This window comes from Hyla sarda, chromosome 1, assembly GCF_029499605.1.
Source record: "Hyla sarda isolate aHylSar1 chromosome 1, aHylSar1.hap1, whole genome shotgun sequence".
Taxonomy (NCBI): domain Eukaryota; kingdom Metazoa; phylum Chordata; class Amphibia; order Anura; family Hylidae; genus Hyla; species Hyla sarda.
The window spans coordinates 154,515,855-154,536,506 of record NC_079189.1 but is presented as its reverse complement, the minus strand read 5'-3'; the positions used below and the strand labels follow the sequence as shown (position 1 = coordinate 154,536,506).

The 20,652-nt window shown below is 41.4% G+C and overlaps 1 protein-coding gene across 7 annotated transcripts in view; it reads right to left on the bottom strand.

The window, feature by feature from the left end:
* The window catches only part of INPP4B (inositol polyphosphate-4-phosphatase type II B), a 665,917-nt gene that overhangs the window by 171,399 nt on the left and 473,866 nt on the right, over positions 1 to 20,652 (bottom strand). For all 7 annotated transcript variants that reach the window (XM_056562903.1, XM_056562897.1, XM_056562899.1 and 4 more), the window contains one exon: positions 1,989 to 2,119. In XM_056562903.1, coding sequence (XP_056418878.1) covers positions 1,989 to 2,119 — 131 coding nt within the window. The remainder of the gene's footprint in view (positions 1 to 1,988; positions 2,120 to 20,652) is intronic.

Here is a 20,652-nt window from a genome sequence, read left to right as displayed (position 1 = left end):
AAAATGATGGCACATTTATCACACATTGTGTTTTGGCTGCACTTAAAATATAGCATTATATAAAGCCAAAAGCTGAAGTACAACTCATTTTTATTGACTTGTCAAAATAAGAGTAATGAACACACAGACCTCTCTTCTATATTTCACTTCTTGTGTATTATCCTGTTCCCTGGGACTCTTTTGTGTTTTTTGCACTGCTACACTTTTATGAAATGGTCTTTCAGCATGATCTCAGGGCAATAAAAAAAATGGTGCTGCTACAGGAGGCTTGGCACGCATCCACCAGGCCCACTCGTATGAGTCTCATCCCCTCAGCTGCAGTATATGCACTCAGGAGATACTACTGTAATTCTATCAAGTCAGCATAAACATAACATAATAGGTTTTCAGTAAATGCATTTCCTTGATGATGTCAACTCTTCCAAAGAAAACAATGAACGCACTACTTCTATCCCTCTAAAAGCTTACTGTCCCAAATCACATAGTTCAATTACATTTTCTTGCAGCCATTTTATCCATAATGGCACCCTAGGGCCTTAACCACAGAAGAACATGTCTAAGCCTGTACTTGCTTAGAAAGCAGAAATTTAAAAAAAGCAAGGACCACCTACAAGAGTGATTGCTGTAGTATTTTATTTGATATTTTTTTGTCAGCTATTCAACAGATCTTGGGCAAGCCCTTCAGCTTTCACGTGGAGTGGAGGACAAAACACTCTTGTACAGTGACATTTTATCTACTGTGAGCAGGGCATTTATTTTATTTTTTGCCAATGGGAACTCAACATGATTTGCAATTCGAAAATAAAAGAAGCATTTAACGCTTCAAAAGACAAGAAATATGTGGTATAAAATAAACATCATAAATAGAAAAAAAGATGGACTTGTGGAGGTACAAAAAAATCACTTGCTTGAGAACAAATGAGTCATAACAATTTGACGTTTTCAGGCAGCAACGCATGAGCTGGTCTGGAAAACATCAATGTAGCTAGGATCTCAAGGAGACATTTCTGTAGAGTGCATTCTAGTCTCTTGATATATTCAGTGTGTTTAATGCAAGTTATAGAAATACTGCATATATCAGTCTTAATGAAGCTGTAAATAAGCCAGCCTAAGCAACTGCTTGCTCTAGGGGTTATAAATAGGAAACCTGTCAACCCCTATATGCGGCCTTATGTAGTCAGCATAAAGCAGTGACCGACATGCTGATGTCAAAAATCTACATTTACATAACAATTACTGTGTGTTCACACATAGACAAACTCAACATATGCATCTTATGTCAACAAATTATGTTGTTTGTGTAACATAGTGCTGAAATCAGTGTCTGTCTCAGAGAGGCACCATTAATGGGATGACAGGTTCCCAGATGACAGGTGTGTCCCTTTTTAACTTAGCTCTAAACTTAGTACTCCCGACATGTATAATGTGACATAACAAACTTTTCACAAAAACATGATTTGGTGACACTCTGTGTGGACAGTGATTGTTGGGTCAATGAAGTGTTTTTAGTGTTTTGATAACATGTCATGATAATGTGTTATGAGAAATTAAAGTCCTCAATAAAACTAGATAAGAATTGATACAACTGCATTACCTACACAGAGTCATGTATGTAATTAAAGGTTTTTTTCACAATTTACATTTATTTCTTATCCACTGGGGACTTGACCAATCACTTTACTGAGGATCACTGAAAAAATAAGTGGGAAGCAGTATAAATGGAGCGGTCTTTGCTAAAACTACTCTTTTTGTGCCCGATCCTTTAAATTTAACACATATGTACAAGGTGGAACTTCAGAAGCAGCATTGTGCATGCTTTTTTTCAGGAACACCAGTCACAAGTGCACATTACATCTCTCCAATTATCAAAATTCTAACAATAGGCCATCAATACTGCCAGAAAATCAAAAAAAATATTTTAAAAAAATAAATAAAAAAATAGAAACATTTACAGCAAACTTTTATTTTAGTATTGAGTATTTTTGTACCTGTATATTTTTCAAGCTCTGCCAGGCTTTCCTGGTAGTCGCTCAACATTTCTTCATAATGATTTATAACACTTTGCCGTAGATTGTCCCAGTGTGGAGAGAGGTCCCCAAGTTCCTTCAGCTCCTCGATTCTGATAAGAAAAACAAACTAATTAGTATGAATATTGTTTATTGTTTACATGACCAAATTCACATGACTTTTAAATAAACTCACATTGACAACTTTGCCCCAGTAATTACTGATCATTGCTAAAGGTAATGATACTGCTCCTACCGTATCAGCAGAGGCATAGCAGTTTAGGCTGAAGAAGTTAGCAACCACACTAGAGTGATCAGTAGGACCACATAGCGGCAAAGGCAGAAGGATGGTAATAACCATTGTATGGACTAGGGGTGATCAACAGGACCACAAAGCAGCAAAGAAATATGGGCCAAACAAGCTAGTGACATTAGCATGGGCTGCGGCTGATAAGTAGGACCATTGTGATACCAATATATCATACAGTTTGATGTTTCACTAGATCTGTTGCTCTGTGGATGCGTTTCTATATATATATGTATGTATATATATATATATATATATATATATATATATATATATTTATTTATTTATTTTTTTATTCATTTTTTTAGCTCTGGAGAATTGTGTGAAGTCCCTAAAAGTTTGAGCCAATGTCCAAGATTATCACCTCAAATATAGATCAGAAGAGCATGACATTCAGAATCTTATAGAAACTATACATTTTATCTGAAACAGTAAGATGTGAAACAATTTTTGTAAAGTTTGTTAGAATAATCTCAATCTCAGCAAAAATGGCTCACAAAATGTACCTAAACTTTCAGTGACGTCATAATGATACATACAGGGCCTCATTGACCAAAAACTGTCTTTGTTTACCATAGCAAGTTAGCAACCAGAGTGTTTCTCCGACTACCAAAATGGCAAAAAAAAAAAAACTGACAGAAACCAATGTTTGCTCATTTCCTGGCTTAAAGGGGTATTCCAGGCGAAAACTTTTTTTTTTATATATATCAACTGACTCCAGAAAGTTAAACAGATTTGCAAATTACTTCCAATTAAAAAATCTTAATCCTTTCAGTACTTATGAGCTTCTGAAGTTAAGGTTGTTCTTTTCTAAGTGCTCTCTGATGACACCTGTCTCGGGAAACACCCAGTTTAGAAGAGTTTTGGTATGGGGATTTGCTTCTAAACTGGGCATTTCCCGAGACAGGTGTCATCAAAGAGGACTTAGACAGAAAAGAACAACCTTAACTTCAGAAGCTCATAAGAAGAGTTTTGGTATGGGGATTTGCTTCTAAACTGGGCGTTTCCCGAGACAGGTGTCATCAAAGAGGACTTAGACAGAAAAGAACAACCTTAACTTCAGAAGCTCATAAGTACTGAAAGGATTAAGATTTTTAATAGAAGTAATATACAAATCTGTTTAACTTTCTGGAGCCAGTTGATATATATAAAAAAGTTTTTGCCTGGAATACCCCTTTAAAGGGGTACTCCGCCCCTAGACATCTTACCCCAGTCATCTGGCGCATGGAGATAGCTTTGCTCCGTGCCTGATGACTGGCGATGCAGGGGTCGGAATATCATGACGTCACGTCCCCGCCCCCGATCCTTCAGCCCCTGAATCGCCAGTCATGCGCCTCATGCACCAGATGACAGGATTCCTGCAGGAGAGATCGTGGGGGTTCCCAGTGGCGGCACCCCCGCGATCAGATATCTTATCCCCTATAAGAAGTCTAGGGGTGGAGTATCCCTTTAAAGACAGTCCAAGGCATGCCCTCTTTTTAAATGCGCTCTATTTCACTTATATAAAAACACTCATTAAAAAAACACCAGTCTTAGTAGTTAGTCTTTCCCTTAGAATATTACATGTCCACAACTTTACTGAACGAAATTAAGGACGCTGACGGAAAATTCAATGTGTGATCTATTTGATTTATTTAATGGTGGGATTGACCTGTAATACTTCACAGGAGAACCCAATTGTCCTTAAATGCAATAAGAGTTTTTAAAGCTTAAAACTGGAACTGGATATAACAATACAAAAATATCAAGTAGACACAGTCCTACATATGGCTCTATGCACACAGTTCTAAAATGATTAAAATTCGGCACCCCAGCTTTGGGCTGTGTATATACAGCACCTAGAACTCCTAGAGAGGCCACTGCCATAAGGGAATTCTCTTCCCATGAATGTGGTCTTCAACAATGTTTACATAGGAGGCACATACAACATCTTCATGAATTCCAGGATGCAGTTTTTTTGCAGCATATTGCACAGAACATTATTTTGCTTTCGCTGGTATGTCTTCTTCCCCCAGTGTATACTGGTGCCATATTTACCTTAAAGAGTACCTGTCATCAAACTATATCTTCTAAACTAACTCAGATTTTTTTCCCTAACTACTTCTAACATCCCTATTGCCCTAAAAAAAAATTCAGAGCTTTAAAAAGCTATGTATCATACTTTTCCCCTTGCCCACATTGTATGAGCTCCCAGCAGGAGAAAATGGGCGGTCACGCGAATGTCCGCCATTAATCCCTCAGATGCCGTGATCAATACCAAATGGCAGACGGAGGTCCCCTCACCTGCCTCTGTTGCCTTCCACGGGTCTTCTGCTCTGGTCTGAGATCAAGCAGACCAGGGCAGAAGATGAAAAATAATACTGATCAGTGCTATGCCCTATTTTTTAAAATATAATGTTAGTGATACTGTATGATGAATGGAGTGAACGTAAAAAAAAAAAAGTCCAAAATTGCTGCTTTTTTTTTTATAACATTTTATTCCCAAAAAAGTTATAAAAAATGTATTAAGTTTTATATATGCAAATATGATATCAACAAAAGGTACAGATCATGGCGCAAAAAAATTAGCCCTCATACCGCTGCTTATATAGAAAAATGGAAAACTTGTTAATTTGGTTAAAAAGTTTGTGATTTGAGAAAAATAGAGAAGGAAATAAAAAGATAGAAAGAAAGAATTAACGAAAGAAAAGAAAGAGAGAAAGAATAATAGAAGAGAGGGATAATGAAAGAGAGAGAGAGAATGAACAAAAAAGAGAGAAAGAATGAACGAAAGAGAGACAAAGAGAGAGAGAGAGAGAGAGAGAGAGAGAGAGAGAGAGAGAGAGAGAGAGAGAGAGAGAAGGAAATAAAGAAAGAGAAAAAGAAAGAAAGAGAAAGCAGGAGAGAGAAGGAAAAATAGGAAGAAAGAATAGAGTTAGCCAAAGAGAATTAACGATAAAAAAGATAGAAAAATAGAGAAGGAAAGATAAAGACAGAGAGAGAAAGAATAAGCTGAGAGAGTAAGAGAGATAATGAAGTGAAAGAGAATGAGAGAGAGAGAGAGAGAGAATGAACAAAAGAAAATAAGAAAGAAAAAGAGAGAGAAAGATCATGTGCACACATACACACACACACACACACACACACAAATAAATAATAAATAGATGTGCTGCTACATTTAATTCACACATTTATTTTCAGTATAATCCCAGAAATGGACCTCTGTATGATGGAAATAATGAGATATTGTTGGGTGATAAATGTCAATATTAACATTACTTCTCTTTTATTAGCAGGCACACAGTAAAAAAGCAGCATCGTGAAGGGACAGAAAGCATATGAAATATCCCGGTGTCTTTGATGCAGAAATCTCAATCTCCAAAAATTCCATTCGAGCACTGACAACTCTGTATATTTCACTGAAACACTGCCCAAATATAATAATCTGTTTGGAACTCAGACAAACAGAAAATGAATTTGGGATAATGTTGTGACTTGGAATTAGATACACTTATTTTAATGTGGCTTTGAGTATGAAACACACCACCATTTGTTCAGTACATTTGTGTTGGCCCTAGAATGGAGACTGTTATTGCAAAATGATTTAATCTTCTACAAACATGTTCACACAGCTGAACAATAGGCACATTCTGCCTGCAGATTCTATTTGGAAACTTGAAAAGGCAGAATTGTGAGATTCTTTTCCTCTAATATGTTCCTTAACTCCTCATTGATTTATCCTATGTATAGGGGAATACATATTTATTATGGGCATGTGCCTCTTGGGCCCCCTATTTGTTGCTGGCTGGTTGTTGTGCACTACATGTACCAGGGATCCTAACATTACTAGGACTTGGTACTGGTCTCTAAACAATAACACTAACAGTTAATACTAAGCTATTTATTTAAAATGACTTTCCCTTCTAGTTGTTGCAGTGTTTAAAAGTGCATGCAAATGTTTAGGAAACAGTACATTACATTAAAGTTAGATATGGGCTCCTGCTTCTATATAACCATTCTCATTTGGATTTAAGTATTGAATGTACAATGTTAGAAAAGAGACCACTCAGTAACAAGTTAAGGTAAAGTAAAACTTGAAGAAGAAAAAAATGGTACTGGAAATGCGCCACCTGGCAATGATCCAATGAAGGTTCTGTTGGTATTGTGTATCTAGACATTGGTTTATTGATGCACATATAAAAAAAAAAGTGAAACAAGACACAATTGGCAAGACACATTTCGGGAGGCTAATCTCCCTTACTCAACTGCGGATGTACATGAGACACTGATGGTCAGCAGCCCGTGATGTCAACGCACCAGCCAATTCTGTATGGGGTCTCTTATGAGAGAGGAGGATCAGGCATATCAGATTTAAATTGCTTGATCCTCTTGTTCTCAGGGAGATTAACCAGATTAACCACAGGCAAAGGAAACTGGCAGCTTTCTCCCCATAGAAATCACATGCTTTCCAGTGTACTGGGAAATGGGAGAGATAGCTGTCGGCATTATGGTCAGCACTAAAGCCCAGAGACCATTACAGCGAATCGACTCTCTACTCATTCTACACAAATTCATGTTGACAAGTTGGGAAGTCATGGCTGGATAAATGGTTGTTCTGCATTCCTTTAGACTAAGGACATGTAAATGTTGGTTTTCCCTTAAAACTCATAGCGCATTATTATTTATAACCTGTCTTTTCTTGTGTACACATTATAAAAATTGCCATATAAAGTGAGGTGAAACAACTACCAATTATGTGGTTATTCTCTGCTTTGATATTGTGTCGTTACTATCCATAATGCCGCTGCAAGAGCTTGAGCTTTGTAACAGCAATTTTAACCTTTTATTTACCATCTGTTCATATATACTCCTCTGCCTTTTTCTTTTACAGTAGAGTAGAGCCACACCTATAGGGTATTATCTAAATTTCCAGCATTGTTTAAATAGTAATTGCCCTATTTTCACATATTTCCCAATAAGCTATACACAACCTATTTCTTTCCTGTCATCACTGAAAAATATCAGGATTTTTGTACTATCCGGCAGGATCAAAGTGATTCACCAAAGTTCCAATCTCTGACATAAAAATGGGGGGTCCCAGACTTTCAGTGGATAGCAAACCCATTTGGAGCCACTTGCCAATAGGGTCTATCTGATTCCCAAGTTACTAAATCTTAGTGATGCAAAGACCTGTATGTACACGGATGGGGAATGGGTCACCAGAATAATTTTCTTTGACCCGAATATCTGGCTCTGGAGAATTGGAATATTATTGTGTATATGACTATTTAGACATATTTCTACATATTTACAAAAAGGCAGATAAAAATCGATAAATACTCAAGCTCCCAGCATCAAACTGTAAGCAAATAAATGAAAAGATGCTTTCAAATTTGCAGAAAAATGTTCGCAATAAAAATTAAAAGGCACGATGGATTCATTCCAGCTTTTAAAGCTTAAAAAGTCTTATTACCAAACGATTTAGCCTGTTACAGCAATCTGTGTGTATGATGAATTAAGATTGCGCTGAAAAGGATTTACTATTTGAAAGCAATTTCTATTCCAAAAATCCTGTTATATCCCTTGTGATAATACCGATGCAGAATCAAATATACATTCCTCTTGCCCATCAAACAGATTTGTTAATTTCCTCATGTTCTCAATAAAAACATCCATCACAAAAAATGAAGCAGTTACCGCTGTATATAAAATCTAGTATATACAGTCTATATAGATAACATTCATTTCCATAATCCTGTTGGTGATTAAAATCATAGTCATTGGATTACTGCACTGTAACTAAACACTGCATAGATTTTGTTTCTGATCGTGGGAGGTCCTGCAGCCTGAACCCTGCTATCAGACATCAAAGGATACACTTTGAAGAAAGGAACAGGCGGTAACTCTTTTATTCTTGTAGTGTAGTAAAATACTTCTTAAAATCGGGAGAGACACAGCTTCAAACTTCATGCAGTGTGTACAGGTAACAATGTCGTTTCACACACCTTGTGTGCTTCTACAGACCTACTCACTTCCTGCTGGGTGGCGCTGAAATAGCTCATTCCAGCGACGTCAGCAGGACAGGTGAGTTAGATATACCTCTAACTATGCAAGAGATACTAAAAATAACATATGAAAAAGTATTCCAAAAAATTCTCATAGAAAAACACTAAAATCAATTTTATCATTAAGTCCTAGCATATCTTGAGCTCTTGTTTTAAGTATAATGTAAGCTTCTCTTTGTAGCAACTTTTTGTGCCTATCCTCGCCGTTGCTACTGGCAACACTCTCTAGACCGCAAAATTGCAAATTTGAAGTGTCACTATTATGCTGTGATCTGATGTGGTTGATAAACCTTGGTGAACCCTTTCCCGACCTGACGGACCAGACATGCTCTCTAAATCTCATGAATTATGGTCTAATTGTGTTTCCTATATAAAAGAAACCGCAACTACATTGCAAACTGTAAACAACAAATTTTGATCTACAGCATATGAAATCAGAGACTATAAAATTTTCCCCTCCTAGTGAAATGTTTATGCACGGACGAAAATGTGAACACCAATTGCAGGAACCGCACTTATGGTTACCGTCAGATCTAGATCGGGTCAACCAATTATCACACTTAACACTGGAGAATTTACTTCTGACTAATTCATTTTTTAAGCTTCTACTTCTACGAAACGTAATAATATGTTTCTGCAAACGAATTGTGCCTAAACTTGGATCTTTTTCAATTAGGGGCCAGTTCTTCAGGATAACTTTTTTGATGGTATCTGCCATTGGGGTAAATTTAAATGAAAAACAGAGTCGTTCCTTGTCCTCTCTGAAAACTGGAGATAAAGAGGTCTGAATAGGACCAGGGTTTTTCTTTTTTTCTCCGAGAAGGAGATCAGAACGGCTCTGATTTTTAGCACGGGAAAGGGCTTCGGAGAGAAGATCTTCAGGATAGCCTCTACATTTTAGACGTTCCAATAACTCTGAGGCTTGCACCATGAAAGCATCATCACTGCTATTTATTCGACAAAGCCTAAGAAATTGGCTACAGGGTAAAGCCTTTTTAGTGTGAGCAGGATGATAACTTTCATGGTGCAGCAGAGTATTGGATGCAGTGGATTTCCTAAAGCCTTTTGTAGTTATTTGTCCCTCTTCTACACAAACCTGTACATCTAAAAATTCTAGTGAACAGCTTTCTATTTTATGTGTAAACCGCATATTGAAGTCATTTGGGGTGTTCAGATATGTGACGAAATCCTCAAACTGCTGGACCGTTCCGGTCCAGAGAATGAAGATGTCGTCCACGTATCTGAAAAAACACTGTAAATATTTAAGATACTGATTGGACGGGGAAAAAACAAATTTTTGTTCAAAGGCTGCCAGATAAAGGTTGGCGAACGTGCACGCGACAGGAGTGCCCATCGCCGTCCCATATATCTGGGCATACCAGGTGTCATCAAAGAGGAAAGCATTATGGCTAAGAATGAAATGTAGAGCCTCACCAATAAAAGAAATAAAGTCTGCATCCTTATCTGTTTTGGATAGTAACTCCTTAATGCAATTTGTGCCCTTTTCCTGTGGTATCCTGGTATAAAGGCTTTCTACATCGATGGATGCGAGCAGAATGCCCTCCTGCCAGTGTAAACCATCTAAGGCTAACAAAAATTTGTTAGTGTCTTTGATTAAAGATGGGACATGTTTTAGCATGGGACGGAGTAACCAATCTATATCGCGGTATATAGATTGGTTACTCCGTCCCATGCTAAAACAGAGGTTCTGTCACCGAACTCACCCCAGACACTATGGGTCTTCCCGGAGGGGACTCAAGCGTCTTATGAATTTTGGGCAAAAAATACCACTCTGGAAATTTGGGGTCGGTCGGTAACAGCTTCTCCGCGGTATAATTTGAAAGAGTACCTTTTTCAACATATCTTCTGAGTAAGGACTGCAGACTAGACCTGTATTTGGGAGTAGGATTTTCACGTAATTTAGAGTAAGATGACTGATTCCCCAATTGGCGCAGAGCTTCTTTCTTGTAATATTCTTCAGACATAAGGACGGCATTGCCGCCCTTGTCCGCTTTTTTAATTATGATGCCCTTCTGCGATTTAAGCCACCGAAGGGCATTAAGTTCAGCTCTGGACGAATTGGGGGCTACAGTTGGATAGATTAATGCTCGTATCTCCTTCATAACAGTGTATTGAAAGAGATCCAGGCTACTGCCTGCTGCCATAGGAGGGTTACATTTTGACTTGATACCACCTCTGAAATCTAGAATTTCTGTGGTGTCTGAACCAGAAAAATCCAAATTTTCATCTAACAATTCTCCTAGGATGGAAAGACAATCAATTTCTTCATTTGTCATGTTCTCAATCACACTGAAACCCAAAGGGCCTATGACAGCTGGAATTTCACCCGTCCTGTACTCTTTTGTAAATTCTTTATTAAGAAAAAACGTATTTAAATTTATTTTTCGGATTGCTTTGAACAGATCGATCTCAAATGAAGTGAGATCGAACCGTTCTGGCAAGCAGAAATTGAGACCCTTTTTGAGCAGAGACACTACAGCGTCACTAAGTTCCAATTGTGTCAAATTAATGACAGGAGGGGCATCGAGTAGGGGGGCAGTCTTATTTATGGCATTTAGGTGGGACGCTGCCAGGAGACTCTTTTCCTCTTGTCGGAGGATTTTTCTTCTTTTCCTTCCCCGTCAGACATCAAAGGATAGGGGATAAGATGTTTGGGAGCGGAGTACCCCTTTAAAGTGTTTTCTCCACAGTTAACTTTTAGAGTAGGGTCATACATAGTGTATTTTGCTGCTGCATATTTTCCTACCGGAAATACGCAGCTGACTTTGCTACCCATTGACTTCAATAGGTAGAAAATACACAGCAGCAAATACACAGCAAAATACGCTATGTGTGACCCTAATCTACTTGTGTGTACAGTAAATTGGCATACCAGCAGAAAGTTATGCTGATGTATATGGTGCCAAACCCATTCAGTTTAATGGCCCGACTGTAGTCTACAAATGACTATGTTCATTCTATTTCCCAACAGCATACTTTTATTTTTATTATAAGTGCATGTTTAGAAATAGAGCAAACATAGTCATGAGTACACTGTGTTCAGTCCAGCAAACTGAGTAGTTATGCTGCAGTACATGCCGGCATACCTTCCTGCCTATATCACAACATATAGCACACACATAAATCTTTTTTTATCTGAATATTTCCTTAGTCCTACAATTTATGCTGATGGGATCAAGAACTTTGGACTGAACTCAGGGTGAACAGAATCTTGTAATCTGCACTCCAATCAAATAGGAGCTGGGAGGTGAAGGCAAGCAAAGAAGCTTGACACTTAAAGCACTTAGCCCTGCCCCCTTGACACTAAATAATAATATGTTTTTATAATTATGGTAACCACCATCAGTTCCAGGAAAGGTACGACTTAGGTACAGATGGTATAGATACAGATGATTTATTGTGGAATTTCTGTAAATATCTTTGCACTAGATTTCAAGAGAATAATAAAAATAGTAATGACAATAATAAGAATGAGGCTAATCTTTATGGAACCACATTTATATTTTGGAGACTGTATGTTCTCACACACCTGGTTAAATTTGCTTCTTGCTTCTATATTTTTCAAGCTTTGATAAAATTTTAAGGGGTTAGGCCATGAATGTCCGATCGGCAGGGTGCTGACACTCCACGCCCATGCTGATCAGTTATTCAACAGAGCCAGTAGCAAATAGCTAATTCATTCACTGTGCCATGTGACTTCAGATCCTGTTGAAATTAATAGGAACTGTGCTGCATTAACCCAGTGTAAACCATCGGTTTTCTTGCCCCATTCATCTTGCATATGATGCAGTGACTCTGCCAAACATCTGATCCTAGAGGTGCTGGATGTCAGCACCCTGCTGGTCAGACATTGAAGGCCTGTCCTGATGATAGCCCATCCATGTATAAGGAATAACCCTTTAAGAAGTTAAAAATGGACTGTGGTTTCAATCTTCTTTTTGTGCTGTTTACAATACCATCACTCTGAACAAAGGTATGACAGGCAGGACTGATACATCAACAAGTGAATCACAATGAATCTTGATGGATCCTGTTGGATTTCCTCAGTTTTACGAGTAACAACGAGAGAAAAAATTGAGTATTATGAACTGGCACTGGACATAGTACTGCTTGTATGCTATGGATTTATGGTAGTGGGACATGCTGAGACCAGACAGGACACCGGGAGGTACTTCACGGATAAGAAAGAACTCCAAATACAGTCAATAGCAAGAATATAGGGAACGGAGCACTCACCCGGTATGTATCCCAGGATATGCAGCTGATCACCTACGGGGTCTTCGGCAGGGAGGTGGTAGATGGAACAGGGGGGAGCTCAGACGCCAGCATCTGAGCACCCCCCGTTCCATCTACCGCCTCCCTGCCAAAGACCACGTCGGTGATCAGCTGCGTATCCAGGATACATACCAGGTGAGTGCTCCGTTCCCTATATTCTTGGTATCGACTGTACTTTCCTCAGTTTTAGACAAGAATAGCACTATAGATGCCAGAGAGTTTTTACAGCTAAAGGTTGACGTAATACAAAAACAACACATAAAAAAAAAACAACTGAAGTAGCTTTCCAAATAAAATATCATTATTAAAATAAAGACAAAAGAAAAATAAAAAGTAATCGCTATACTGAACTGCTGTAATATTGCTGTTTTGCTATTGCACTTAAAATTTTGTTCTAAAAACTTATTTTGTCTGGAAAGTGACAAGTTGGGTTTTTATATTCCATATCACCATTATTTTTTATGTTGGAATCTATCCAGGCTTGCTTGTTATGACATTTCACAAGCTTTATTATTCCATAGACTACCTTCGTATTGTGCTTTCCTGATGATGAGACATTTGAGTACTGTATTTGCAATCCATTCGCCTTCTAAAATAAACTGCACAGTGGGGTCTTTTCTTTGACTGTACAATCGCAGAAGGCCTTTCGCATTTACATTGACTTTGAAGAAGTTCTGATATTGTCAGTTGGTGGTAAATTTCCATTTTGGGGGGCTGAACATTTTTTTATTTCAAAATGACATATGTAAGACAACTTTTCACAGCAGTTATTTCTACCGAATTGTTACTATAACTTATTTGTTCAGGGTTATAACTAGCAACATCAGAACTCCACTGCAAATGTTCCCTTCCTAACTCATTGAAAATGGAGAGCTAAGTAGATTAAATAAATAATGCTGTGTGGGCTCTCTCATATGTATGTATGTATTTTTACACACACACACACACACACACACACATTATATATATATATACATACATACATACACACACATATATACATACACACACATATATATATATATATATATATATATATAGACCTAGGAGAAATTTCACTTGCACTCACCGGTTTAGTGGAAGTCAGTATTCCGGATTATCCGTTGTGCTGGGAGACGAATGGATGAGGGTGCTCAGAGGCTAACAGACGTTTTCGCACACAGCGAAAAAAGCATCCTCATCCATTCGTATCCCAGCACAATGGATAATCCGGAACACTGACTTCCACTAAACGGTGAGTGCAAGTGAAATTTCTCCTTTGTCTATATACAACAATATTAGTACTCTGTTTCACTTAGCACCCCGGCAGGGAAATGAAATTATAGCAGCTACGGCCACTGACACTGCATCTAACGCTCCAACATCCAGCAATACATCCCCAATAGAAAATAAAAGCAGTGCCCTCCAAATGTTCTATAAATCAGCAAATATATATATATATATATTCAAGAAGACCGCAGCACTCCAAGTAATGGTGAAAAAACTTTTATCTTGATAAAGACTGCATGTACACAGCTGAAACGTTACCCTTTTTGAACTAGATGGAATAAACGCTTCTTTGCGTTTTTTCATCATTACTTGGAGTGCTGCGGTCTTCTTGAATATCTACTTAACTTACAGTATATCCCGTGACCCCACATCTTGAGGTGTGCTGCTCCTGTTTGCAATCTTCTATCTATCTATCTATATATAGTAGAAGGAGAGCAGCACCCAAAAAAAAAAAAAATTCGGTGCACGCAGAGTCCAGACCCGGGTCAGGGATCCATGTGTAAGCAGAAATTGGAAATATCCGCAGCACACTGAGTAGTAAAATTCAAACAAGTTTTATTCCATCACAGTGGGGGTGTCCAGAACAACGTTTCAACCAGCTCCCTGGTCTTTTTCAAGCTCAGTATACAATGTGCACAACACACAATTTATAGGGGTACTAATCAAGTACCAAGATAAGTGTTAATCAAAGCATAACATCAAATACAGTATAGAAAAGAATCACTCACAAAATTATGATCAAATACATCGTACAAAAATAGTGAAAATATGCAAATCAATCCATCATTATTTCAAAAGTGTACATAAATACTGTGCTATGTGTACCAATACCTTAATAGGTATCTGATTGTATAAATCAGACACCTGTGTAAAAATTAAAAACAAAGCAGTTGCTAGGGGAAGCTCACTCACCCGGACAAACTCTGGCTTGTAAACAAAGAAACTGCGCGTGCGCGGCGGCCCACGTCGCCGTGCATAGCGACGTGGGCCGCCGCGCACGCGCAGTTTCTTTGTTTACAAGCCAGAGTTTGTCCGGGTGAGTGAGCTTCCCCTAGCAACTGCTTTGTTTTTAATTTTTACACAGGTGTCTGATTTATACAATCAGATACCTATTAAGGTATTGGTACACATAGCACAGTATTTATGTACACTTTTGAAATAATGATGGATTGATTTGCATATTTTCACTATTTTTGTACGATGTATTTGATCATAATTTTGTGAGTGATTCTTTTCTATACTGTATTTGATGTTATGCTTTGATTGGCACTTATCTTGGTACTTGATTAGTACCCCTATAAATTGTGTGTTGTGCACATTGTATACTGAGCTTGAAAAAGACCAGGGAGCTGGTTGAAACGTTGTTCTGGACACCCCCACTGTGATGGAATAAAACTTGTTTGAATTTTACTACTCAGTGTGCTGCGGATATTTCCAATTTCTATCTATCTATCTATCTATCTATCTATCTATCTATCTATATATATATATATATATATATTTGTGGTCAGGACTTTGAACCGTGCATGGGCTTACCTGTTATCTCCTGCCAAGGCCACCTGCAAGAAACTAGATTTACCAAGACCTAAACCCAAAACTCTGCTTATAACATAGAACAGCGGTTGAGGTGTGCCTGAAAACCGCGTCGAGGGTCAGCCTATAGAGGGCATTCCCTTATGTATGGTGATGAAGAAAAGGGTGAGGAGGGTGGGTTTCGCCAACCCAGCATACGCCCAGAGGGAGGGGCCGATGGATGTTAAATAGCCAAAGCCCCTCCCACAAATTCAGCCTGATAGGCTTCCCACTTGTGGTCAGGACTTTGAACCGTGCATGGGCTTACCTGTTATCTCCTGCCAAGGCCACCTGCAAGAAACTAGATTTACCAAGACCTAAACCCAAAACTCTGCTTATAACATAGAACAGCGGTTGAGGTGTGCCTGAAAACCGCGTCGAGGGTCAGCCTATAGAGGGCAAAAATACACCACCAGTTAGGGTAATTAAGTATCATTTATTTATAGTGCCAAAAATTGAAATGCCTCTGCCATTTCCCTTGAGGGATCTGGGACATAAGTGGTATATGCATCAGACCGCCACCTCCCCAACTTCTGGATGACATGTACAGGCACTTTGTGCCTGGAGGCCGCCGATGCTGCTCCTATGCGGAATGAGTGACCTGAGAACTCTCTGGGGTTGTGTCCTAAATTACCAAGCAGCGTGCGGACATGCGATGTGAAAAGAGAAGTGGTAAGAGCACCTCCACCGAAAGGCAACAGTGGCGACTCCGGAGGCTTATCATGGAGGAACTCAACCAGTTGTGCCAACACTGCCACCGGGCACCAGTTATTGCCTGAAGGAAAATACTTAACCACCGCCCCCCACCTACAAGTTTTTGTGACAGACAGTGAAACTTCGAACCAAGAACCCTGCCACCTTAAATGAGCCTTCTGTGGATGTGTCGCTCCCCGCCTGACACATGAAAATTCACCCGGCCGGAGGAAGCCATAGAAGGCTAGATAAATGGCAGATTTGATTATCAGACTGCGCTCGAAGCCAAACGGGTTATTGGCTAATGCGTCAGACATGGCTCGGAACAGCTCGCCGCTGATCGGTTTCCTGAGAGTTGGCGTTGAGGCGCTACGAGCCACCACCCCTCTGAGCGCAGCCTTGACAGCCTGAGATGATAAGATAGATAGCCTGTCTGGGTGGGATAAAGAAATGAAATGCTGAATGCCCGAAAGGTAAGATTTGATAGTGCTATGAGACAGGTGCAGAGAAGAGTGGCAGAAACCGATGAAAGATAGAATGATAGTGGTGTCGTAAGAAAAGGGGATGCTATGCTGCGACAGATATGCCCTGAAGGTGTCGTGTGCCGCATGATAGGCCTTCCTGGTATTGGGGGCTAAGGCGTCCGACATTAACTCCCGGGCCACCTGTGTGTAATGGTTCAGTCCAAGATTAATTGTGCCAGGCAAGGGGGTTGTGTTCCTACTGCGTCTGCTTGCGGAGCCACCTGTGAAAAGAGATGGAAATTAGCCCTGGACAGAGCATCTGCGGCCGTGTTGTCTACCCCCGGTATGTGTCTGGCTACAAAATTGAAGTTGTATTGTAAGGATACCCAGACTAGTCTGCGCATGAATGACATGACAGTAGCATGCCCGGAACTGCCCTTGTTGACTATGGCAACTGTCGCCTGATTGTCACACTGAAACTCCACCGTCTGCCCTGACCATTTGTCGCCCCATGTCACTGCAGCTGCTACAATGGGGAAAACTTCAAAGAGTGCCGAGGTGCTGCTGAAGCCTGCCAGAGCCATTACCTGCTTGGACCATTGGCCCGCCATCCACCTGCTGCCCCACACTGCACCATAACCGATGGAAGATGACGCATCGGTGCAGATCTTGGGGGACAACTCGGAGGCTGGCGGGACAAACATGGCCGTCCCATTCCATTGTGCCATGAACCTATCCCACATGTTCAGGTCAGCCAGGGCTTGGCAATCTAACCAAACCCTACTGTGTTGATGAGGGACACCATGCAGCAAAGACAATATTCTGGATACAAACGCTCTACCCTGCGGGATTGCTCGCATAGCAAATGCCAGCATTCCCAGCAAGCTCTGCAACTCGCCCTTGGTCGTGACCTGGGAGACCGTGTACTTATGAATAGTGTCTCTCATACGGTTGAGTTTGTCAGTGGGCAAGCTGACTTGCATTGCGACTGAATCTAGGATTACTCCCAGAAAGGTGAGACACTTAGTTGGACCGACCGTTTTCTTGGGAGACACTGGCACCCCAATATCAGTGAACAGTTTCAGCAATCTGACCAACTGGTCCGGCTCTTCCCTCGGGCGACTGAGCAGAAGAAAGTCATCCAAGTAATGGATGACCTGGCTGCATCCAGAGACATTAACCAGCAGCCAGTGCAATGCCTGGGCCAGTTGGTCAAACAGCCACGGGCTGCTCTTGCATCCGAACGTCAACTTGGAAGCAAAGTAATATGCCCCTTGCCATTTGAGCCCAAACCATTGCCACTGGTCCCTGTGCAATGGCAGCAACTTGAAGGCGTCAGTGATATCCGCCTTCGCCATCCAAGTCCCTGGGCCGAGCGCCAAGATGACCTGAATAGCCTGGTCTATGGAAGAATAATGCATGCTAAACTCCTCGGATGGAATGAGAGAGTTGATACTGGGAATACGTGACCCATGAGGAGCCGACAAGTCAAATATCAGTCTCTTTTTCCCATTGAACTTGCCTGTTACCACCCCTACCGGACTGACCCTCCAAGACCTAAATGGAGAAACTAACAAGGGGCCAATCATATAACCTTTCATTAGCTCAGCATTTATTAATTCAGTGACAACAGCGGGATCGTTTACGGCAGACAACAGATTGTCGCATTCAAATGTGGCCTGCGGCAGTGTGACCATGCCGGCGTGGAAGCCTCTATCAAAACTATTAATCAACCATTGGACCCAATCTGGGTCCGGGTGATCCGCGAGCAGAGCGGCCAGGACTGGGGTACGTACCCCACCTAGTCATGCTGGCCCTTTCTGCCTACATGCAGAGCCCGGATGTGCCCTGAAGCAGTAGAAGCAGACGTGTAATAACCTGCAATTGCTGAAGTTGCACGAAGACATGTTATAGTTGTTACAAATTTGTGAGCCTCCGAGGTAGTGTACTGGACGGCCCAACTTATCCACGGCAGGTGCGGACCTGCTGAAACTGTCCGTGGAAGTGGACGGTCTGATAGTGCCCTGCTCGCCCTGTTGAGCCAGCCCTACACACCACGCCGTAGTATGCGTGATTGATTGACAGGCGGCACATGCGGGGAATTTGAGATTTGCGAAGTGGCTGCAGAACATCTGTGAATCTTCGATGCTCCAGTCTGTGAGATACCCATCTTGGCTGAAGGCCGCCGCTGCCATGGCTGAGAAACTTCTATGATAATCGTAGAAATGGGTACCACCGTATTTGTAAGCGTATTCCGTAACCCTCAGCAAATACAGGTCGAGCTCCTCTCTGCGCTCCGGCCTGGCTGAGCATATCACCTCCCTGTATTTGCTGAAGGCAATCACAAACTCGTGGATATTTAGCTTCCGTTTCAGCCTGGTGTCCTTACTCTTAAGGACAACAGATAAGTCAGCGCATGCTACCGTTCTAGTGTCCTCAACGTCAAAGGCAGATAGCAACAGGGCCGCCAAATTGATGTCCTTCCCTTCCAGTATGTCTTTTCTCAGGGCCGCTGGGACAAAATGGACTGGTGACACCCTTGGTGGCCCAGAGCGCCTACCTGGGTTGCCTACCGGAACAGGGGCAGACATCTGTGTAGGCGTTGGCGCCTGCAATGCTGCTGGAGCTGGAGGCCCCTGAATGCCCCTTCTCTCCAGAGAATCCAGCCTGCCCAACATGGAAGTCATCATTGCATGCAGTTCAGAGAGGGTGGACTGGCTCGAGGTCCCCTCCTGACTGTCGCCAGCCCCCTGATCCGCCATGAGGAGTTTGTACAACTCTGCTTTTCGGGCGGTTGCTGGAAATGGAATTGCTCTCTTGCGCAACTCCTCCATCAATTTGGGGATCGTCCAAGCCCTGTAAGCTGCAGAGGATGGCGTCCCTCGCACGGAGCTTCTAGCTGGTGTATCAGGGATGGACATCGGGTCCTCTATGTCTGACACGTGAGACATGACCTGTCCGGGCCGTAACGGGTGCCGGGGAAACAAAACGGTAATCGTGAGTCACCAGATATGAGAAACGTGTACCCCCCTCGCTGAGTACTGACTGACCTTACCACCACTGTAACACAACAGTAAGACGTCTGAACGAACAGCAAATCGACTGTAACCCTGCAAACAACCGAATACATACTTAATGTTAGCTTACAGCTGCAGACTGCGCGTGAAATGTGGCCGAACCCAAGAGTGCTGACCGTAGTGCCAGTGCGACCCCAGAGTACCACCTGAATAGTTTGAAACGAGGCCTGACCGTGTGTCTGACCGAGAATGTGTGCATGACGCGTATAGTCATGAATTATTAAACCGTGAACACATCCTGACTGCGAGTCAAGATTACAGTGTGCACTGTTTCTAACTAACTAGCGATGGCTCTGAAGACGTGTCAGCAACCACCGCAGGCGAGTGGTCACCCTTGAAGAAGAGTCAAGATCGCAGTGACCACTACCCATGTAAACGAAATGCTCTGTATGCGTGACAGTAACCATGACGCCTTGAACCCTATCTGACGTGTCGAGTCAGATATACAGTGATTCAGGGCCTATGTGTAACAGCGGTAGTGCGTAACATTAACTAATGTAACAGGAGTATTTAAGCATTTGACTGAAATGACGTGAACTAGCGTCTGCTAGCGAAAGTGATGACCACCGTGAAACGTGAATGAATAACATGAACAACCGCCGTACGGTTGGTACTGACCGTAGCCGAATTTGCAATGACCAGGAACGTAACGACCACCTAACTGGATACAGCCCACCTAAACTGCAAGAGAAACTAACAGTGTACTAACCATATGGTTTACGCGCCACCTACTACCTCTGACCCCCTACATGCTGACCCCCCCCTTACCCCCCCCCCCCCCTATGCCTGAAACTACCCCAACCCCACGCTTCTGACCCGTTACCCCGATATGCATGACCACCCCCCCCCCCTAAACCGAGCCACAGTGATATGAATTATCGTATTATAAACTTTACAAGCTGCCCCTTGTCTGCGATAGTGCAT